The sequence below is a fragment of the Propithecus coquereli genome, unplaced genomic scaffold (genome assembly GCF_000956105.1).
Source record: "Propithecus coquereli isolate 6110/MARCELLA unplaced genomic scaffold, Pcoq_1.0 Scaffold222, whole genome shotgun sequence".
Taxonomy (NCBI): Eukaryota; Metazoa; Chordata; class Mammalia; order Primates; family Indriidae; genus Propithecus; species Propithecus coquereli.
Window position 1 is genome coordinate 3,954,262 of NW_012147412.1, and position 22,891 is coordinate 3,977,152.

General features: G+C 53.8%; 1 protein-coding gene across 2 annotated transcripts in view; it reads left to right on the forward strand.

Annotated features, from left to right (window-relative positions):
* GRAMD1B (GRAM domain containing 1B) overlaps nucleotides 1–22,891 on the forward strand; it is an 83,919-nt gene that overhangs the window by 46,528 nt on the left and 14,500 nt on the right. Inside the window, exons 3-10 of one of the 2 annotated variants that reach the window (XM_012644924.1) lie at nucleotides 45–65; nucleotides 5,097–5,117; nucleotides 14,002–14,086; nucleotides 14,636–14,739; nucleotides 15,520–15,615; nucleotides 16,909–16,989; nucleotides 19,697–19,812; nucleotides 21,660–21,816. In XM_012644924.1, the coding sequence (XP_012500378.1) occupies nucleotides 45–65; nucleotides 5,097–5,117; nucleotides 14,002–14,086; nucleotides 14,636–14,739; nucleotides 15,520–15,615; nucleotides 16,909–16,989; nucleotides 19,697–19,812; nucleotides 21,660–21,816 (681 nt within the window). The remainder of the gene's footprint in view (nucleotides 1–44; nucleotides 66–5,096; nucleotides 5,118–14,001; nucleotides 14,087–14,635; nucleotides 14,740–15,519; nucleotides 15,616–16,908; nucleotides 16,990–19,696; nucleotides 19,813–21,659; nucleotides 21,817–22,891) is intronic. The other variant, XM_012644925.1, reaches the window with a different exon arrangement.

Sequence of the window (22,891 nt, forward strand, 5' to 3'; positions counted from 1 at the left end):
TCCCTACCATTCCCCAAATACCTTCTTTGCATGCATGGTCTTAGTCTCACAAGCGCCTCTCAAAAGTAAGCCATCTTTGTGTCTGTCTTTTTATCCCCCCTCTAGCGTTGGATTGTCTGTAGTGCTCAGCACCCCTTCCTCTGCCCCTGCCCACTCTGGCCCCTATGTCCTGCTTGGTCCCTTTCCCAGAAGGGCCGGCCCCACTGTCCCTGGCAGGCTGGCTTGGAAGTCACTGAGGTCCCACTCCCACTGCACCCTATGTCGGAGGACAGACCCCACCCCACCCCACCCCCGTCTGCCTGCTCCCCAAACACTGCCTCTGGCTGGGAATGGTTCTCTCCTTACATGGTGCCACCTAGAAGCAGAGTCCTGACAGGGATGAGTTTTATTTCTTTGGAGTGGGAGACCCCATCTGGCCAGACCACAGGTCCTGACCCCCCTACCTTTGGTGGATGATTCCAGACTCCCTGACAGGAGTGATTAGGGGTGGCAGAAAGGACGTGCTGATTGAGGGGTGGAGTTCAGGTGGACAAGTGCCTTGGCACAGCGGAAGCGCCCTCAGGAGCTGCACCCCGTGCTCCCCACCCCATAGCTGCTCAGCCACCCCGGCCCAGCCCTGGGGGCTCATGGCCTTCTCAGGATCCTGGATTGTGGTCAGAGAGAACTGCTGTCTCAGAGGGTGCCGTGCCAGCACCTGGAGCTTGGGGACTGTGACAGCAGCCCCTCGGGACCTGGGAAGATGTGGCCAGGTGAGGGACGCAGTGCCAGGCCTGAGGGGAAGGGGGAGGGTGAACAGTAGGTATTGTAGAACAGGGCTCAGGAAACCATACCCACGGCCCGGCGGGCTGCAGCCGGAAGAGGAGAAAGCAGAGGATGACTTAATAATAGTCCCAAGTCTCTGTAAGTGTTTTGGGGAGGAGGAGGGTGAACAGCTGTTCTCTTTCTTGAGGGAAGAACAAGAGGCTACACGGCTAATCCCAAGTCTGTGACCTTCAGACGAAAAGCACATCTCTGAGGATTTTAAATGGCTGTAGCCGACTGCGGGCAGGGGAGGAGGACACTGCCTGAGGATGCCAGCAGGAGTTCTCCATGGGTGCAGGTGGCTGGGCAGGTGCAACCGTCCGGGGACAGGGTTTTGCCATGAGCTGGGCAGTCTTCCTGAGCCCCTCGCACCTCTGGCTTGGCTGACATGGGGACTGGGAGGTGTTCGGGGCCCAGAAAGGCCTGACTGGGCGTCGGTTTCTTCCTTCTGCTTCCCTCTTGCTTCTGCCCAGAACCCGCGCCCGTTTCCCTCCAGAGGTGAAGTTAGACAGTCCGTTGCCCAGATTCTCTGCAAACCAAGCCTGGCTTTTAGAAACACTTGAGTAGTTTGGGATGTTACATGAATTCAGAGGTAGGAGAAATCATGAATGATTTGTGAGTGGGGCGGCCAGGACATGTGTCGGGGAACAGGCGGAATTCCCAGTGGGATTTTGGAGAGGCAGAAATGAGCTCTATGGAGGGACGATTGCTGAGCACGAACGGAGAGTTAAGCTTGGCCCCCTTGCTTAAGGGGCCGGGGAGCGGTCGCGGGTGGACTGAGGCTATGCCTGTCCCCAGCAGACGCATTCTCTGAGCTCTCGGGCAGTGGCCGCCTGCTTCCCCTCCTCACCCTCTTGCCGTTACCATGGCCACCAGCCCCACCTTCTTCTGATGGGAGTTAAAGTAGGACTGGCTGGTGTAGGGAGGCAAGCGACGAGGAAGGTGTGCTGGTGGGGCGGGGACGTGCCCCTCCGCCGGTGCAGCATCTTCTCAGGTCCATCTGATAGCCAGAGCTGGTACGGCTCTTGTCGCAGCCAGGCCACCTCACTCCCTGTCTCCTGCTCACCTCCTAGAGGAGGCGACGGGTTATAATTTTCAGGAAGCTGGAGGGCGCCCGCGCTACTCCCTGGAGGCAGGCCAGGTGCGCAGTGTCTCTTCTCTTCTCTGGGCCTCCGTTCCCTCATTTGCCGATACGCAGGGGTGGGACTGGGCAGGCTCTCAGGCCCCACTCCTGGCTCTGTCGCTGTGCCGCGGCTGACCCTTGCGGACTGTAGCCGCCCAGGACCAGCTTCCGCTCTGCAGTGACGGCCTGCGGCCACGAGAGGGAGCCGGGCGGACACCTGCCCTGCCCCGTGCCTCCCGCTGGTGGATGCGCGGCACCACCCTGGCGCGGTGGCAAGGATGCTCCTTGGACTTTACCCCTTTTTTCAATTCTAATTTATGTGGTTTTCTTTCCAGTATGACAGACTTAACCTGATCAAAGTAAGAAGTTTTTTTGTTCTAACTCCTACTAAATGTAGAGCTCTAGTCCCCGCCCCCCACCATCCTCCAGACTCCCCGAGCCTTTGCAGTGGGAGATGTTTCTGGAAACCACCTTGAGGTGACTTGGGTCTGTTTCCAGGACCCTCACATTCCTTTAGGCGCTTGCTCCTCACACCTCTTCTAGGGACGGCGACAGAAACCTCAAATGAGCTCTGCTTTGCCCTGACTCCCTCCTCTTCCTGTAGCCAAATCCATTCAAAGTGCTCAGAGAAGCCCAGGCTCCCTAGTTCCGTGTTTTCCTCCCCTCTGGCCCTGTCCTACGCACCGCTGTGCCACGGACACCCCTCTTCAGAGCCCTGCAGCCCCGCTGCCCTTGCTGACCGGCGGCTCCTTCAGGACTCACTCCCAGGAGTGCAGAACTGCAAGGCGCAAACTCGCTTCTAAGAGGCTGGTCAAAGGTCAGGGCTCCTGCCCACAGTGGCTAGTCTGGGGGGGCTACTGTGGATTTGACTCGGGGGGTGAGGGCCCATTTTTCCTGGCTGTAACCTCCGTGATGGCAGGTAAGAAGCTGCCCAGAGATAGCTGGTTAGGGGTAGGGCCTCAAAAGTCCTTGGTGTGTTTCACATTTCTTTTCAGTACTGGAGAAACATGTTCTTATCCACCCTTTACAAAGAGCAGATACTCGACACAAGGGAATCACAGAGCCAGTTAGAGACAGGACATAGGTTCCCTGGTTGAGGCTGCTTGTGACCCTGAAGCTTGTTTCCAAACCAATCAGAAGGGACAAGTGTCAACGTGCCAGTACATGAAAAGGGACGAGCTCCTCCTGTCCACCCGAGGCAGGCGGGAGCGCCGTGTAGGAGGAATCACAGAGGATCTTGGTTGCCCCCACTCAGCCCACGTTCCTGTTGCTCCCTTTTCTCCTGGAGTCTTACACGCAGGCCAGGGCCGTGGGTTGAGGAGCTGGGGCATAGGTGATGGGATTTCTCAGCTGCGAGGCCAGGCGCTGATGACCTGGGTGGGTTTGATGAAACACATGGAACCGTGGGGCAGTCGGGGCTGGCAGCTCCCAAGGTTTGCCTCCCCACTACAGGGAAGTGTGTTTTTATGACCATCCGCACAGCCTCAGGCCCTACGGTCTCAAGTTGGGGCTTCCGTATGGGGACCCATGAAATAAGACGTCCCAAGGGGCAGATCGAGTCGGATAGAGCTTGCTTGCCCCAACCACCCTCCTCCAGACACGGGCAGCCTAAGCTCACACGCTTAGAGACGAATTTCCAGGTCCAGGGTCCCCATGTGGTGGCACCTCCCTCAGTGACGAAATAGTTGCTTTTGAATATTCGGATTTGGCCCCTTTACCTGCTGAGACTGCTGGATCGAAGGAGGGGATGAGGCTGTGGTGGGAGAGGGTGACTTCCCCATGGGGCCATGGTGACAGCCTCTGTTGAAATGACCATGCAGGTACCTTGCAGAGGGGTTGGGGGGCTTGCCTTGCCGTCTGCTCCCCTGGCCACATCCTGGCCATTGAGGTCGGGCGTGAGGGTGAAACCACTCAGAGGGAGCAGCACCCACACCTGGCCCCCCCTCAACCGCCCACCTCCGCCTCCTCTGCTTGGGAGTGAAGGGGGACCATCTCTCCAGAGTTCTTCGGGTGCCATGGGGGAGCCTGGAGAGGGGGCAGATAGGTCACGTGACCACCAGTAATCACCGTGGTCACACTCGCCCGCCCTCGGGGACATAGTCACCTTCTCCCGACAGACGCGCAGAGACAGTGGCTGCCCTCTTCTGCCCTTGTAAGTCAGAGCCCCCTAACGCCAAGCGGAGGGGAAAAAGGTTGCCAATCGTACCTGGCGTCCAGGCCTCTGGGGAGAGTTAAGGTGTCGACCTGCGGGCAAAGCTCCCCTCTCCGCAGTCACTCTCCACCTTAGTTATACCCCGGCAGGCTTCTTAAAACTGAAAATACCCCAGCCCCAGTCTAAACGTATTGGATCAGCACCTCAAGGGGTGGGACCCGGGCGAGCGTGCGTGTGTGTGTGTGTGTGTGTGTGTGTCCGTCCGTCTTCCGAGTGGGATGTGCATAAAAGACTCCTGGCCACAGGGTTGGGAGTCCGACGAGGCACCGTCTTAGCCTTCCCTCCTCTTCTCCTCCCGTTCCTCCTGGGTGGGGAACGAAGAACACCTAAATTCTGAGCTGGAGCAGCGTTCGGCTTTGCGGTATTGAATTGTAGCACCACAGGGTTGGAAAAGACCCCCAGAGAGTCTGTGCTTCAACCTCCCTCCTAGGTAGAAACCCCCAAGCGCTCCGCCATTAGGTGATCAGCCCCTTGCTGGGATCCGGGAGGGATTTACTCACTGCCTGCGGAGAGCACGGTTGGAGGGAATTCATAGGCAGGCTCCTTTCTGCCCCACCACCAAGGTGTCCCAGAGGGATGGGTTGGCCTCCGTGTGCACTTTGCTTCTGGTCAGGGCCCATTTGGGGACTGGGTCTTGGATGCCCTCACACATCCCCTGCCCCCATCAGAACTCACGATGGGGCTCCGCCTCCCTTCCGGCTGAGCTCTAGCTGGTGCTGCTGCCTGCCACCCTCCCGCGGGGGCTTCCGGCATGGACTGCTCCCTGGGCCTCCTTTCTGGGGCTGTGTTGAGAAAGGAGGCCCCCCCTGAGCAGCAACATGGGAAGCATCCACTTGCCATTGGATTCCTCCTCCCGCCCACCCCTGCTATCCGTGTAACCCTCTGAGCCAGGAATGCCCTGGCACGTCCCTGCATCCCTGCCCTGACTAATTTTACTTCTCTTCTATTTTGTCCTTGCAGAAAAGCCAGAGTTGGTATAATGTAAGTATCCCTATTTCTCTTCTTGGTGGGCACGTGTGCAGAGGGAGGGGGAGTGGAGGTGGGCGGGGAAGGGGTGTGGAGTGCAGTCGGGCTCCCCCAGCTCCCAGAAGAGCTGCAGCGGTTATCTTCCACAGCGGGACAGGACCAGCCTTACTGGTGAAGGGGGGTTTGATTCGGGGAAACCAAGGCAGGATGGCCTATCTTATCCCCTACCTCACCCAGACCGTTGGACAAGGCTCTTTCTGTGCTCAGGGAGGGGGCCAGTCATGGGAGGAGTGGCCGTTCTTGGCCAGACAGAATTCAGGGGTTAGGGTAGCCTTGAGGGGGCGGTCTTAGTTTTTTTCCCCTTAACTAAGACATTTTGGGGGAAAGGCTGCCAGAGAACTTCCCCCATTGGGAAGGCTGTGCCCTGTGATGGAATTTGACTTCCCAAGGTACCCGTCAATAGCCAGAAAAGCATGCTCCTTCCAGAAGACCTCTCTAATCCTTGGGTCTGTGGGGAAGGGGTGGCCTGGGGCCATCTGCTAGGTCCATCTGCTCCATACCCAGGAACTGTGTCATGGAGTGAGCAGTCCCCACAAAGGCCACAGCCTCTCAGTCCCACAGACTGGCTTGTGTGATGTTGAACTTCTCCCCAGAAAAGCAGCTGGCTGAGGTTCTGAGCTGGCCCCCGCCACGTGCACTCTGCCCTCCGGTGGGACTGGCCATTGCCTTGGCCTCTGAGCCTGCTGTCTTCACACGAGACTCTGATCTGCCTTTGCCCCCAGCCTCTCTCTAGATTCTGGTCAAGCAGGAGGCGTAGGTGAGGGGCAGCTGCTGGGGAAGGTGGCTGTGACAGACAGGATGGGGGGCTGGGGGAGAGGCATGGGGGGGATATAGGGATGGGGTCACTCGTGTGGGCCGTGTGTCTTCCTACTTGGCACGTCAAGCTCATGCCAGTGAGCCCCCCTGTTGGCCAGTGGCCTGCCTGTCCTGGGTGCTGTTGATTGATCTGCGAGCCTTCGCCCTCCCAGCACCCTGGAGGGCTGTGCTGATACCGGGTAGATGGGCTATACTGATAGAAGGGACGTTGTGGGCTGAGGTGGCCGGGGTGGGAGAGAAGCCTGACTCCACCCATTCATTCCGTGTCATTCTGTCAGCATAGCGACGGGCTTCGAAGGAGATGCTGTCTCTTGGCTGGAGGATGGGGTGGGCCAGCTGCCACCTGGGGCCAGAAGTCAGAGCAGTCGGGCATGGCTGGAGCCCTGCTTCCTGACTGATCCCACCTGCAGCTGAGACAAACCAAAGCAGTCTGATCTCGCTGCCTCTTCACATCACCCTCTGGGACGTGCTTGTGTCCCGGTCCTGTCCTGTGGCTCAGCCTTTATTCATCCTAGGTGGTCTCCTGTCACTCTCCACCCTTACCCCAAATGAACGAGGGAAACATCGCTGGCTCTCCACTCAGCATAGATCATTTGTTCTCGGAGGGCAAGCTCACTGGGGGGGGGGGGGTTGCTCTGTGCTGAGCAGGTGGAGGGCCCCCTCCCTCTTGTGGACTCATGCTGTCACCCTGGGGGTTTGCCCTTGGGCGGCCGGGCACCCTCTTCCTTCAGTGTGCTTGGCATTCGCCTGTGCTCTCGTGTCCAGATGCCTCATCAGGAAACTACAGCTGAGCAAGCGCCACTCCCCAGCGATCGCCCACCCTCCCTGCAGTCCGCCTGGGTGAGGCTCTTGCCCCACCCCTACCGCTTTGACCTGGCCTTCTGCTTTCCTGCAGGGAGCTCAGCCCTCCTGCCTTGCCTCTGCATTGCCCTGGGCTCATTGGAATCCTACCTTCAGGAAGGGTTTCTCTCTCCGCCTCTCAGCTCTGCTCACAGCCCTGTATAATTTCTCTCCGGGTACCCGAGGCTCCATCACTGCACTAGAAGTTCTTCAGATAGGTGAAGGCTTTGTGATCCCCAGCCCTGGCGACTGTTAGGAGCCCCTGGCTGGATTCAGAGCAGCGAGGGCCGGTGCTCTGCAGAGTCGCTGACCACTGGGAGAGCATCTCAGGCCCACTCGAGCAGCCTGGGTCTAGGATGGAAGGAAGCCAACCCCTATCGCCCACCCCTGCCCCAGCCTCCCTCCTCCCCTGCCACCTGTCTGCAGAAGAAAAGAGCATTTTACTTTTACATGGTTAGCCAGGGAGGAGCTGTCACCATGATGACAAACCGGCTTGTTCTAAAGAGTGGGTGACATGGAGGAACATGTCTGGACCCCAGGGACATGTGGAAAGGCTGTGGCGGGAAAGCAGGGGGTCGAGAGTGGGGTTTGAAGCCCATGCCATCTACAAATGCCCTGAGGTCCTCCCAGGCCCACTTGTACCTACCCTCCTCACCCCACCACCCAGTTTGCCACCCCTGTCTCCTTCCTCAAGCCCCCAGCTCTGGAGGTACAGCCCCAGTAGATGTGAGATGGAGGGAAAAGCAGAAACAGAGCTTTGCCTTCAGCAGGGAGCCAAGGCAGAGTTGGAGGGGACCTGGCCAGGGCCTTCGGGGCGGGAGGAGTGCAATCTGCCCCCCAAAGACAGTTCCTGCTGGGCGTAGTGGGCTCGAGTCTCGGGTGAGAGGCACTGACACAGGTCTCCCTGTGCCTCAGGTGAGCGAATGTACTCTCCTCTGCCCACTACTACTCATTCCTGCAGGGCATCGTCCCCAGGGCAGCCCGGGGAAGGAGCATTTCTGAGATCAGAGCACAGGACCCAGACGCCGGCAGCAGCCAGAGACTTAGCACCCCCGGTTAGGGATGCCGGCTTGGTGGAGGGTAGTGCCAAGCCTTTGGAATGGCCAAGCGAGTCTGGCTGGTGTAAGATTGAGAACAAAAGCACCAAGCTTTGCAGGAATGGAATTCAGGGTGTTGGGGGTGGGCAGCGAGGAGAGTGGGAGAGCTGCAGACGACAAGCCCAGCAGCCTGGCATTTCCCCAGAGGCTGACGCTGCTTCCTCTGCCTCTGTCCACCTCCCCTCTGTATTCACCCACTAATTTGAAAAGTCTTCCTGAGCCCCCCTCCTGTGACCCCATCCCTAGCCTTCTCCAGATGAGCCCCCACTCCCAGCCCCACCCCTGTCTCTCTGCCTTCTGTGCTCTGTCCCCTCCCTGTCTCCCTGTCTCCTAGTCCCACCTCTGGCTTCTGCCTACTGGATGTGGCTGGAGGGTCAGTGTTTCCCTTATGGATCTTAACTGGTCTCTTCCCAGGTGAGGTCAGCGTTCCACCGAAATCCATTGTTCTCCTGGCCCCTCCACCCCTTCCTTCCTGCTGTACCTGGGGACGGGGTACCACTTGGTCCCAGCTCCGAGTGTTTATCATAGAGTTAATGTTTAGCCCAGGGCCAATTGCCTCTCTGCAGGCCCCTGCCCTGCCCTGCCCTGTCCCTGGTTAGGGGGTGGAGGTGACAAAGGCTACCGTATGCTGAGACTTCTCTCCCAGGGCGTTATCTCTCTGGGTCTGTCCTGTCCCCGTCTCACCCCTTACAGCCCAAACCAGTCATTCTCTCATTTGGCCTGTAGAGCTACTAATGTACTTCCGGGTAATTACTGTTAGGATCCAGAGCCTTATGGAGCTATCTATCTACATCCTAGGGTTTGGTCTCGCCCAGAGAGGCATTCGTGTCACCCTGGAAAATGGAATTGCTGTGCTCACCTGCTACAATGATCAGGCTGACGTGCAGGGCGGACAGAAGCTGGGATGTGTGCTGAAGAGAGTGTTGGCAGGGGCTGGGCTCCTAGAAGCCATGGGTATGGTTTTAGGGCTCAGTGTGCATACAGATAAGATATGGTGTAAATAGGAACCCATCTGAGCAGTGGATAAGGAATGCATTCTCTTGGATGAGGAATGCATTCACTTGGTAAATACTTTTTGAGCACCCTGATACCTGCTTATCCCTTATCCAAAATTCCTGGGGCCAGAAGTGTTTAGGATTTAGGATTTTTTCAGATTTTAGAATATTTGCATATATATAAATGATAGAAGTCTAAACATGAAATTCATTTGTTTCATATACTCCTTATACACATAGCCTAAAGATAATGTCATACAATATTTTTAATAATTTTGTGCATGAAACAAAGTTTTGACTACAACTTGTCAAATGAGATCAGGTGTGGGATTTTCTACTTGTGGCATCATGTTGTCAACTCAAAAAATTTTGGATTTTGGAATTTAGGATTAAGGATGCTCAACCTATATTTGAAACACATTGTGCTCAGAGCTGTAGAAGATATGAACCTGTTGGAGGCATAGATCCTCCCTGGAGAAGCCGGTAGTCTGTAAACGGAGTTACCTGTGTGATGAATGGAGTGATGGCTGGATCCAGGGGGTGCCCATCTAGACAGGCGTGTAGGAGCTCGTTAGGAGAGGGTTTGGGGGAGGATTCACACTCTTCCTCTACCTTGTCCAACACTGTTTACCTGGGAGAACCCAGGTTCCTCTGAGTTAGCATCTTTGCTTTGGGGACTCAGGAGTCTACATTTTTAAATGTGTCCACGGGTCATCTTTAAGGACGCTAAAGTTTCAGTGCAGCTGTATCAAATTACCAAGACTGCTAGGCCAAAGGCCCCACTCTTCATCACATGCAGGCCCAAGTCCCTCCTGGTGAGGTGGCATCACTGGGCAGGGGGAGGAAGTACCCTATTTGTTTTAAGGGTCTGACTTTTCCTGGGAAGCCACATCTCCCCAGGCCCACTGCTGTCGCATCCCTGTGCTGAGCTTCTCAGTCTCGAGCCTTTTGTGTCCCCACAGGCCTGGTTTTCATTTTTCTCCGTGGATTTCACTGCCTCCTTTTGACCAGGGACGAAAGTCTCTGCCCTTAGCATTGCTGCCTTGCCCTCCAGGTCCGAGCTGTGTCTGGGGATCCTCTTGGCCTTGGCCTCCTCCTGCCAGTGCTGAAGGTGGGACGGGGCCCCTGGAAAGGAAGGAGGTGCCTCAGACAGACCCCAACGCTGTTGACCTCAACGTCTCCCCCACCAGCACCTAGCTCAGTAAGACTGCCCAGTCTGCCTCCGCTGCTACAGGGAAGGTGGTGGGTGGATGGGTCAGTGAGGGGAGAGTGTGTCTCCAAGAAGCTTTTGGCTGTTTGAGTCTCAGATTTCAGATTTCATCACAACAGCCGTGCCCTGGCACCTCCCATGCCCCTCCCCGACTCAGAGCCCTGGCCAGCAACTTTCCCTGGCAGGAAACATCTGCTGGGGAGGCCAGGCAAGGCTGGGGGTCACTAGAGGACGTTGGCCAGGACCATCACCCAGATCGTGTAACTTGAAGCATGCGTAGGGCTCGGGCCCTGCCCGCCCACCCGCTCTGCCTCCCTCCCTCCCTCCCTCCCTCCTGCCACGAGTGACTCTAACAAAGAGCTTGTTTGCTGGTCAGGCAAGAGGACCATGGGCTGAGGAGGGGGGTGTGTGTTGGGCTGGGGGTGAGAGCCGGCCCTGCTGCTGCAGCCAGTGGTGGCCACTCCGCCTGGGTGAGGGCTGTGAGTCATAGCGACCAGCCCCCGCCCAGGGGAGAGATTGCACCTTGATTGAATGTGCCACTCGATGGGCCAGACTGCATCTGGGGAGCTGAGCAGTTGATTTGCTCTCTGAAGCTTCAGACCAACTATGCGTGACTCTGCAGAGTGTGAGTGTGAGTAACTGGCGGGGTGAGACCCGGGACCCGGCTGTGGGTCATCCTCTTCCCGCAAAGTTTGCCTGTCCACCCAACGCCTGCCTGTCAGGGCCTGCAGCCCACCCAGTGCACCTGCTGTGCTGTCTGCGTCCTCTGGACTCTTGGGGAAACTGCACTGGCCGGGAGGAGGTGCTTGACCACACCCCCTCTGGACTACCCTTAGCCTGAAGACCAGCAGAGAAGGACAGAGCAGAGCCCTGCCAGGGGGGAATGGCTGGCCAACTTATCCCAAGAACCACGCTGACCTCCCATGTGGGAGGTTCCGCAGTGGGAACGCAGCCGTAGGAAAGCAAAGGACATCACGGCCACGCAGACCCTCTACCGAGAAACCAGAGGTTGCCCGTCTGCCTCAGTGCAAGTGAGGCCAATTGTCTGCATCCCGTGGGGACAGCTGGGAATTAGAGCTCAAGGAGCTGGACTCCATTGAGAGGGGCAGCCGTGGGGGGCGATGGAATCGTTGATGGAATCTGGGGTTCTCTGGAACCTGCTGCTGGAGTGGGAAAGCCAGTCGTTGCGATGGTGCCTGAAGAGGTGCACCGACGTGCCTACAGGTGCTGAACACTGTTGCTGGCATGGATCTGAGGAAATCCCAGCCGTGAGTGTGTGACCCGATTTCTCTGTGTCTCTGTGGCAGTTCTGCTGTACCCCTGTCATGCTCCACTTGGCTCTGCTCCCTGAGGGCCCAGATTTGACAATGCTTGAACCAAACTTCCTTGGCCATGTTAAATTAAAATAGGTGAGCCATGCCTCACCTCCAGAAGAGATTGCTTTAAGCTTGTAGGGGCTGGGAGGGAGAGAACCGTGGTCTCTAGCATCGTGGGGGTGTGTGGCGGCAGGCACAGTGTACCCCACTAAGGTGTCTATTCTTCAGTCTCCAGTGGGGACAGGTGGCCTGCCATCCCCCTCTGCAGCCTGATAGAATAGAGCACTTACTGCTGAGCCTGGTTTAATGAGCCTGTAGGACTGGCTGACCGCAGAGGCCGGGGCTAAATATGCCCTGTCCTCTCCCCACCACTGCAGCATGGTTCCGAGGGGAGGAGCGGCCCCCTCGATTTGCCTGCAGGTTGGAGACTGTGACCAAACTCCCTGCCTCCCCCCTGCCCCACTGTAGACATGTGAGCTGTCACTGGATATGAGAGAAGCAAGGTGGAGGGAGCACTACGGAAAGCGAACTGAAGGGGGAGGACTGGGAGGACTTCCAGGCTTCTGGTTATTGGATGCCCGATGTCGGTTTCACCTGAAGGGGGTTTGGGGCCACCTGTGGGCTGCTTCCCTGGCTGGTAGTGGAAATTTGTAAATATAAAGACCCATTAGGGGTCATGGAAGGCTAGTGGGGGCTCCCAGAGCAGTGTAAAATGGGAAAATAAAAACAACGCTGTGGTCAGATGCAGTGAAACCTGCAAAGGGCTTTCGGCTGTGCCTGGTATGTGATACTAACTCTTTCCGAGTTAGCTGAATAAGAGCTGTAGATGGTCAGTTAGACATAATGAGCTTGTCATTCGGGTATTTCAGAGAGTGGACTCTGTTCTGAGAGGCCCAGGGGCCATCAAGATTGGATATCTCAACACCAGTTTGAAACTAATGTATGGAGCAGAGGAATGTTGTCTCTAAGGATTTTTTTAGCCATAGAAGTCATGGGATGGGCTGTCTTCCAGCTACTCACTCCCAATGGCCCTGATACTTGGTTCAAACATATGCAGGTGACGTTTGAAGTTTGTGATTCTGTGACAGCCTAGCATTGCTTTTGGAAAGCTAACAGGGCATGTGCCATTGCAAGTGGAACTCATTCTGTAAATAAGCCCAGAACAAAATTTGAAAATTGAAATGAACAAAGTGGTTGAAAGCATCCTCTTATCTCTGGAAAACCTCTCCAAACTAAAGTCATGGCATTTTTCTGCCCCCTAACTTCCTCAAGCACACCCTTCGCTCTAGCACAAAGACCACCGGGCCACAGCTCAGTGGGCCACGGGTGCTGCAGATGTGGCAGGCACAGCCTCCGCTTCCTTGTGCGCCATTTTGCTTTACGGAAAGCCAAGAAATAAAAAGACGAAGGCTCATTTCCTCGTCACCACAGCTGTGTGCCGGTGGAGCCTCAGGGAAGAGGGTGAGGAAGTGTAAATAGCCAAGACCCACGTGTCACTGTCAGCTGAGACTCCGTCGGCAGGCACGTGCTCCTGGCTGGGGTCAGCAGTGCTCTCTGTACAAGTAGGTCAGCGCGTCGGTGGGTGGAGTGCACGTGTGTCTGTGACACCACGCACGGCTCGTCCTGGGTGTGCACTTGTTTTTGTGTATCACCCTTGGGTGCCCTTCATCTACGGGCGTGCATTGTTTTTTATTTTCATTTTTCTAACTTTAAGATCGTAAGCCCTGAAAGGGCGGGATTCCTGTGTATTCAGCTGGCTCGAGGAATTTCCAAGGAGGATTTGCTAAGGCAGTGTGTGGGTTCGCACCTGCACCAAGGCACCTGGGAAAGCTAGGTGGGAGGTGAGCACAGGACCAGGGATCACGAGACCTGCCACTGACGAGCTGGGACAGGGTGCTTCTCTCTGGCCTTAGTTTCCTCACCGGTACTGTAGGGGTTGGATTAGGTAATCTTGTAAGGTTGGGAGCGAAGTTGGGTGCCTCCAGTGTGCAGATGTGCTTTTGAATTCTCTACTTGTGTACTTGTTCTGGCACTCGTTTTATGTTTTGGGATTTTTTTTTTTTTTAGCATTGTTTTAATGTTAAAAAAAATCATGTCTTTCACACACAGCCAAGAGCTCATTGTGTTAGTCATGACAACACCTTCTTCTGAGAGGTGTGCTAGGCACCATCATATCCTGGGCCTTGCTGGGGGGCCGGCAGCCCCCTTGGACCCTCACTTTACTGTCAAGGCGGTACTGCCAGCTGGCAGAAGGCAGGACAGCAGTAGCTGGCATGGTGGGTCCCAGGAAGCCCCTGGAGGTGTCCCTCCTTCCTTTCTCTTTGTGAGATACAATGTGGGCCCCTCCTCGTATGTTCGACATCTCCTCTTTGATGGGCACTGGCTACAAAGCGTCTTGCGGGACCAGATTCTCCCCACCGTGTGGCTCCTAGCGTCTGTGGGAAAACAGAGCCTCATCTTTGCCTTTTTAACACACGAGCAAGTGCTCCTCCTACACCTTCCTCCCCGACCCCATGGAACGCTGAACCCAGGGGCATCCTGCTAACCATGGCCATTGTCATGCAGGTATTAAGCCCCACTTACAAGCAGAGAAATGAAGACTTCAGAAAGCTCTTTAAGCAACTTCCAGACACGGAGCGCCTCATCGTTGGTGAGCTGGGTGACCTGGGAGGGGCAGGGAGGAAGTCTGGGAGTCCCCAGCATAGCACGGGCTGCTTCTGTCTGGAGGCTGTGAGACAACCCAAGTAAGCACGTCTGTCTGGGAACAGGGAGAGAGGATGTCCAGAGCTCTGGCCCCAGCTTTCCAGGCTCAGGGCAGAGCACCAGCTCTGCAGCAGCCTCAAGAGCCTGACCTGGAAGGAGCCGCTGCCACTTTTATCTCTGCAGATGGCCCAGCGGTGGAAGGAGTTTGCGTAACTGCGGGTGTGGGGAGGGAAGTGAGTTGAATTGTGTTGGTCTTTCCTACCTCTTAACTTTTGCAGCCCCCTCTGTTATCACATTCCTTCCTCGGCCTCCAGGCCGTTGCACAGTGCACCATCTTTATGTTCCCGATCATGAGATGCCAGGGACTTCCTTAGCCACCAGTTGAAGTGTCTGGCACCCGTAGTCACTGGTAGGAGATTGGTGCCGGTGCGAGGGATGGTGTGCTGAAGATGCTTCCTGTCTCTGAGCCAGTCCCCTGTGTCCCTCCCTACCACAGATTACTCATGTGCACTCCAAAGAGACATTCTTCTTCAGGGCCGACTCTACCTCTCTGAAAATTGGATCTGCTTCTATAGCAACATCTTCCGCTGGGAAACTCTGGTAAAGATCTGGGGCCTGCTCCCTTGGGCTGTTCCCCTGCGTGTGGCTGAGCAAGCTGCCCTCACTTTCGTCCTTTTGCTGACTTCATGCTCTTCCCAAGCCTGTGTGTAATCAACAGAAACACATGCCTGAGTCTTGAAGGATATCTAGTTCTGAGTCCCAATAATAGCATCTCCTCCACCATGTCTTCCCCTCCTCCCTCTTGGGTGTGGGACAGAGGACTTCAGACCTTTTGCTTTTTGCAAATGCAGGTGAATATTTGACATGAGTTAGTGCAGAAGGAGGCATAGTAAAGTGCAAAAAGAATATTGGCCTTGGGACTCAGAAGAACTAGCTTTCACACTTTCTGGGTGCTGCAACTAATTAGCTGTGTGATTTTAGGCTGGTCCTTTCTCTCTTTGCCTCTGTTTCCTCATTCTGTATGATTTGGGGAGAAAGATTAACTAGGTGCCTTTCATGGTCCCATCCATTGCCAGTGTTGTGTGTTTCTGTAAGTGGCAAATAATAGCAGGACCTCTGCGCGCTTAGCAGACTGTAGAAATGAGAAAGGAGCTTCCTGTACTAAGAATGCACTCACGGCTGTGGATGAGGCTCAGTCCCTACGTTGCTCTGTGGCCTTTGCGAAATAAGAGGGTAATCCAGGTGATCCCTGCCAGGCTTAGGAGTGATGTGAACTGTGGTCTGGTTTCCCCTGTCTGCGCTGTTGCCACATGAACACTTTGCCCGACTCCACTAATGCCTCTCTTGCTGTTCTCCGTTCTCTGTGCCATTGGATGCCAGCTGACAGTCCGTTTGAAAGACATCTGCTCCATGACTAAAGAAAAAACAGCTCGCCTCATTCCCAATGCCATCCAAGTTTGCACTGATTCAGAAAAGGTAAGCGGAGTTGGATTCTGACCTTTCTACTCCCCCTGGCCCTCCACTCCCCTCCCCCTATTTCTTCTGCCCTCCAATTGCACTAATAGGACGGGGGGGAGGGGCAGTGAGGGTGATGTGGATCCCAGGAACCACTTCCTGGATGGGCAGGGGGGCTGGAGGCTGATCACGGAAGGGTGGATTGGCAGAACATTTAACCTGGAGCCAAAACTCCTGAATTTGAGTCCCTGACTATGAGCATGTTATGTAACCTCTCTGAGCCTCAGTTTTCTCATGTGTAAAATGGAGCCAGCAATACCTATTTAACGCTCTTGAAATAACATCACGTATTTGAAAACACTACATTGTAAGGCACTGTGTGCGTGGGCATAGTCATCATTTGGTATCAGCATAGCTGATTATATCTCAAGAGGAGGAGGAGTCCGATGGAAATGGAGTGTCCCTCGTATTAATAGTATGGGGAGAATGTGGTAGATGAATTTAGGGACAGAGAAAATAGTGAACTTTAACTTTTCACCAGAGCCTTAAGACTAATAGATTCGAGGCGTGGTTCCTTTGGACTTGGGCGGTTCAGTGGCAAGGACCAGCAGACTTGGGGTCAGACAGTCTTTGGTTGGAATTCTGTTTTCAGTACCGACAAGCTATCTGATACTACGTGTTGCCCAACCTCACCAGCCTGTTACTGTCTGTTAGTGGCAGCTTTGTTTATTGTCAGTCTTTTTGTATGGTTTAAATGAAATGGCATTTATGGAGCACCTCGGAGGGGATCAGTAAAATCTGGTTTTCTCTCTTTTCTTCCTGCGTATTATAAAGGATCCTCAATAGCAGATAAAGAGCAAGGTCTCTTTCTGTTCTATTCCTTGTACCCCAAACCTGTAGAAGAGTGCCTAACACATACCGATATTCAAATACTTGTCGAATGAATGCAAAGGGTCGGTGGGTTTGTCTTGTCCTTCCGTTTAGACTAGTTCACAGCTCCCCGCTTACCCAGTTCCAGGAGGTAGGTGAAGGACATCTTTTGTGGAGATGAGAATTTCAAACCAGGGAGAGAAGCACTGAGGAAGGTGTGGCTAAAAATTGAAAGACCTGGTCACAGTGGGGACTCAGGTCCCAGGTGCCCAGACCCCCGTGTGCTGGCCCATCGCTAATGCAGCTGTGTGTGATCACGGGTCACTGAGAGTCGTGAGTATTTGAGGATGAACTCAGTATCTTTCCTTAAAGGAAGGAGGACCGTGTCTCTATTACATCGCACGTCTGAACAGACATTTCTTGCCGTTTTCTCTTCCAATCCAGCACTTCTTCACTTCGTTTGGGGCCCGGGATAGGACGTACATGATGATGTTCCGGCTCTGGCAGAACGCTCTCCTGGAAAAGGTAGGTACTGGCTGGCCATGTCCTTCAGCCCCAGCAGGAATGCCCACCCAGAACATTCTGTCCCCTTGGGTGTGGGCCCCATCGAGAGTTTGCTTTTACCATGCCTTGGCCAGTTCCAGAGAAGCCCACGTTTCCTCATAGCTCTGGAAATCCCCCAGACGTGGTGAGCAACGCGTTCTCCCTCTGAGGGTGTTGACCTGGAAGTAGTTTACCCTCTTCTGTGTACGGCCTCAGGGCTGCCAGGAGTAAGGCATTCGGTGACTTCAGGCACGTCAGTCCTGCTGCTTTCAATGTACCAGGATTTGTTTTAATTGGGTATGGTAAGAGACACACTGTGATGAAGAAAGAAGTTTTCATAACATGTTCACAGAGCCCCAGAAACAGGAAGCACAATATGTCCTGCAGGGCCACGCAGGGACGTGCCAGGCTGTGTTGGGAGGCAGAGGGAGTGAGGGCAGAGTGCGGGCAGGAGCCTTTGTGGTGGTTTCTGCAGGAAGGAGTGGGTGAGGTAGGGGAGTAGCCAACAGGGTTGGGATTGGCTAGTTTGGCCCATTTCAGCAGGCTTCAGGGGATAGGGGCCGTCTCTGGTTGCCTGGTACCTGGCCTTGGGGTAGTTCAGGCCAGGGAATATGATCTGGAGCTAGATGAAGGGACAGTTGGGAGTGTGGGCTTTGGATTGGTTGGCTGCATGTGGAGGGCATGTTCCCAGATGAGTTGATTTCTCTCTCTACCCATTTGCTAACCCTGGGGGGTCCCTCGCCAGTCAGCGAGGCCCCAGGTGCTAGAGCATCCAAAATACAGAAAATAAGAAAATATAGTTAACACAGCCACCGGTTGACTATTCATGTTTAAAGGACACTGTGAGGAGACACAGATGAAGGAGGTGCATGGTCCCTGCCCCTAGAGAGCTCCTCTGAGATGCAGTCGGGTGCTAGGAAACTGTCTCCAAGCCAATATGTCTGTGCGTGTATAGTACATATATATATATACATGTATGTGTATTATTTTCCCCCAGTGTTAGCTAATTTTATATATATATATGTATGATTGACATGTATGTATTTAAACATATAAATATATTTGCCTTGACTCTAGCTCAAACTAGTTGCTATATAAGAAAATTGAGCAGATTTCTTATTTAGATTTTCTTCTGATCTTACAGTTGATAGCTCTGGTGTCAATCCTGAAAACGTGCTTGAGCTGAGGTCCTCTGCCCTTATTAGCCATCAGTAACAGTAAAATGATAACGTGTTTGAGCCTCCACTGGCATGTTTGAATTTCTAGTTCACCGCCATTGCCATTTCTAAATAAGACACAGGGTCATCCATATGCTTCGCAAATGCCCTTGCAAAATAATTGTGAGAATTTCTCCTGCTGAAGGGGGTCTGCTAATTGTGCTTGTCCCAACTGTGATCAGCCACGTGGAGCCAGGTGGAATTGGTCAGGGAAGGCTGCCTGGGTAGGTGACCAGTGAAGCAGGGTAGGACATGGTTTGGCAGAGAAGCAGATGTGTCCCAGGTGGGGTGAATGTTGCACATAAAGGCCAGAGATGGTGGGGGTGAGGGGTTGCAGAGAAAGGAGGAGGAGGTGCCTCCCTGGGCCACTGTGAGGGCTGCACAGAGAGCTGCTGCCCCCAAACCCTGCTGGCCCAGGCAGTTCTCTTAGTCAGAAAACCAAAATGCTGGCTTATGGTGTCCTGCCAGCTGCCTGCTTCTTAAACCACGTTTTGAAAGAGCGGGCTTGGTGAGCTCTCAGACCCTTTACGAGGTATATTGTTACAAACATTTTTGAAGTTTGAGTTTTTTAAAAAAAGATATTGATTCCTCCTGTTTTTCTTCATGCCCTTGCCGTCTTTTCCACACACGTATCCCACCATCTTCTCCCCTTCCTCCCAATCATGGTCTCCACCTCTGATCTTGGACATTCTTCTACCTCTCTCCGGAGACTGAACCCCATGAGAACCAACTTTTCCTAGGATAGTGCTTTTAAGGGGGACCTGTAGGTACCCAGTGAAATAAGGAAACACTGGAACTAGTGCATAGAACTGTAGGCAAACCGATTCCACTTCAGAATAAGGAAGTATTCAGGTAGTCAAGAGAGGGTTGGACGCCTTATATGATGAGAATGTAGAACTCTCTGGAACCACAGGACCTCTCCAGCTATGGAATGGGCCACCTCTGTGGTCAAACCTCATTCTTGGAAGTGATCCAGTAGGACCTGCGTGGCCACAGTTAATATAGAAGATTTCTTGGGGCGGAGGGCGGTGCGGGAGACTGGGTCAGGGGACCTCTGGGAGCTCATTCAGAGTCCAAATGAGAAACTCTGGGATCCCAGGGCCCCAGAGCAACATGGGCTTATGCCACTAATGCAGGAGCTCATCAGTAGGAACAGAAGATGAAGCAGGTTCCATCCTCCAGGGGCCAGTGGGTCCCATTCTGCAAACCTCTGTTGAGGGAACAGGCAAGGAAAGGCAGCATGCCTGGCTTTGCCAAAATCTGTATTCCTTGGCAGATGATTGGCATCTTGCTAAGATCCCCAAGGTGCATGCAATTGTCATGGAGGTGGCTGCTCTTCTCTAGTTCAGCTAGGGAGAGAGAGGGCGACGGCTCCTAACCTCCAGGCGAGCCGGCCCAGCTCAGTGCCCCTGGGCAGAACGGGGGAGACTTCAGAAAGGAAGGGTCAGAGTCACATCTTTTCTCCCCTGCAGCCTCTGTGCCCCAAGGAGCTCTGGCACTTTGTTCACCAGTGCTACGGGAACGAGTTGGGCCTCACCAGTGATGACGAGGACTACGTACCTCCCGATGACGACTTCAACACGATGGGGTAAGCGAGGGCTGGGCGGGCTGGGGGGCGCAGGACGGCAGTGAAGTCCTTGCTGGGAAAATGGCATCTAAGTGAGGCCCTGGAGCAAGTGAGGGGATGAGCCAGGGGGATACCTGCGGGAAGAACATTCCAGGCAAGGGGGCAACAGGCAGGCCAGTGTGGCTGCAGAGTGAACCAGGGGGATGTGGTGGAGATGAGGTCAGGAGGGTGGAGCGGGCAGAATCTGAGAGCCTTTTGGCCAACATAATGATTGGCTTTTACTCAGAGTGGGATGGAAAGGTTTTGAGTGGATGATTGATAAGGTCTGACTTAACATTTTACAAGGATCACGCTGGCCTCTGCATTGAAAATACTGAAGGAAACGAGGGCAGGAGCCGAGAGACCCGTTATAAGAGGCTATTGAATTATTTAGGTAATTTAGATGAGAGATAGTGGTAGTTTGGACCAGGAGAGTAGCAACAGAAATGGCACTAAGTGGTTAGTTCCTGAATATAGTTGGAAGGATTTGCTGATGGAACCAAAAGGAACCAAAGTAGCTTCAAGGTTTTTTCGGTTTTACGATCTGGAAGAATGGAGTTGTTTTAAATGAAGATGGACAATACTGTAGGCAGAGCAGATTTGAGGGGAAGATTGGGAGGGTGATTTTAGGGAAGTGGAGATTGAGATACCTGTTAGCCAAGAGGAGATGCCAAGCAGGCATTCAGCTGTGAGTGTGCAGTTCACGGGGGAAGCCTGGGCTAGGGCCATAAACTCGGGAGTTATTAGTGGACAGCCATGAGATGGGCTGGAATCTCCAAGTGACAGAGTGGACGTAAAAAGAAGTTCAAGGACTGGGCCTGGGAGTGCTCAACAAGAGGAAAAAGCAACCAGGGAGATCTTGGAAGAACATTCGGCGAGGGAGGAGGCAAGCTGGGATAGTTGCGTGTCCTGGAAGCCAAGGGAAGGAAGTGAAGGAGAAGGGAGAATCACTGTCACGTGCTTTCGATAGGGTAAGGAAGACGGGGACTGCAAGTAGGCTGGCGCAAAGTGTACTTGAGTTTGGAAAGGTAGGTGCAGGCTTGGTGGTCGTGCGAGAGGCATAGAGGAATAGAAAGCGAGAGCGTTGAGTGTGCCGTAGTACTTAGACCTGGGCTCGGGTACGAACAGTGACGTCACTTCACCTCTGTGCAAACCCATTTGATTATCTCTAAAATGCATGTAGTGATTTGCCGAGAGTTGTCACACATGTGGAAGATACGTAGAGTGTAAATCAGATGTTGATGATCATGATGAAAAAGATGATGATCGCTCCCTTGGGGAGGGCTGCAGTGGCATCCCTGACGTGTCCCTAGAAGGACACCCACCTTCATCTCAAGGAGCTTTCCCTCTTAGGTATACAATGTGGAGGAGTTTACTAGTTATCTAGAATGTGGGCAGTAGCACTGAGGGAGCACTGTGTCCATAGTCCTGTCTTAGTCACTGTCTGGGAAATGAAATGTATGCTTAGAACCCAGATCTTTGATTCAGAGGGTCTGGATGGGATGGGTACTGATGGGGAAAAAATAGCTTAAGATGAATAATAGTGGTCATATTATTAATAGCATAAATCTAAGGAGGTTGCCTAGAAAAGGTGAGTTTGGAGCCAGAAACTTTACATGGAGTCAGGGACGGGTTGGGTGAGATGGCAAGGAGGTTTCAGGTGTAGATTGGGAGGGGGGAGGTTGATCTTGGTGAGAGGAAGATCATACACAATGCCAAGAAGCAGGAAATCCCATCGTTTTGGATGGATAGACAGGTCTGAGGTTCTTAGAATCCTCGTCCATCTTGACCACTGAGGTTAACACGGGCTCACTGGCCTCTTGTCTCAGCTACTGCGAGGAGATCCCTGTTGAAGAGAATGAAGTGAATGACAGCTCATCCAAGAGCAGCATAGAGACCAAGCCGGATGCCAGTCCACAGCTGCCCAAGAAATCCATCACCAACAGCACACTGACATCCACAGGGAGCAGCGAAGCCCCTGTCTCGGTATGGGCAGTCAGCCCCCTGCTTCCACCCTCAGTCCTGTGGCCAGGGTTTCCTAGCTTAGTTAATGCCCCAGGAACCGAACCGGAGTGGGTAGGGGGGAGGTTGGTTACATTGTGGTCAGTTTATTCAAGGAGACATCCTGGAGAGGATGGTTCTCTGTATTCTCGTGGTGTAGTTCCAGGGTCCAGAGCTGGGTTCTAGGTGCCTGGGGTACCGGGTTGGGTTTGACTCTGAGTCGATGAAAACCATCACCCCAGTCCATTGTGCGAGCTTTGCTCTTGGAAGGCTGCCCCAGATCAGCCCCTCTGGTGGAGAACTATTCCAGGTCTTTTTTCACTGCCTCGATCTGACATCAGAGTCATGCATGGATATAGAACTGTAGAACTGTGATTGTTTATTCACTCATTTGATTAATATTTAGAGTTCCTAGTACATGCACTGAGGTTTATTTTCCAACTGTGCTAGACTTTGTGGAAGGTATACAAATATGTAAGAGGCCTCAGTCCTCTGGGACTTGGTTATAGAGGACATAGAACCTTGACGAAGGAAGAGGGTCAGGGCATGTGCTGGCAGGCAGAATGGGTGGGTTCCTCAGGAAAGGACTTCCCAAAAAAGGAGCCTTGTTTTCCAGTGGTTTAGAGGTCAGAACATCTGGCCTTAGAGTGAATTGATGCCTAGTCTTTATTTTCTGTCCCCGAGGTTATCTTTCAAATGTATTGTATTGATTCCTTTCCAAGGCTAACGGGAAAATGAGTCAAAAAATGCGTATGAAGCCTTTGAGCTTCTTAGATGAAAACAGTACTACCTGGAGCAGGCTGGCGTTGTTATAGCATGGTGGAGGTGTGGCTCCAGGAGAAGCCCTGGCCCTGGAAGAGCCAGCTCTGTCCTCTGCGGGGCTTTGTGTGCTGTTGGGATGGCAAGCGCAAGCTGGGCAGCAGCCCCCGTGTGTGTTCTCTCGTCTTCCACGGCAGAGTGGGAAGGACCCCAGAATGTGACTCCAGCTCAGCCACGCTGGGATCATGAGGACTGCCAAGACCAGGTCCCTAACCTCTCTTTGGAGACTAGATCCAGAGCA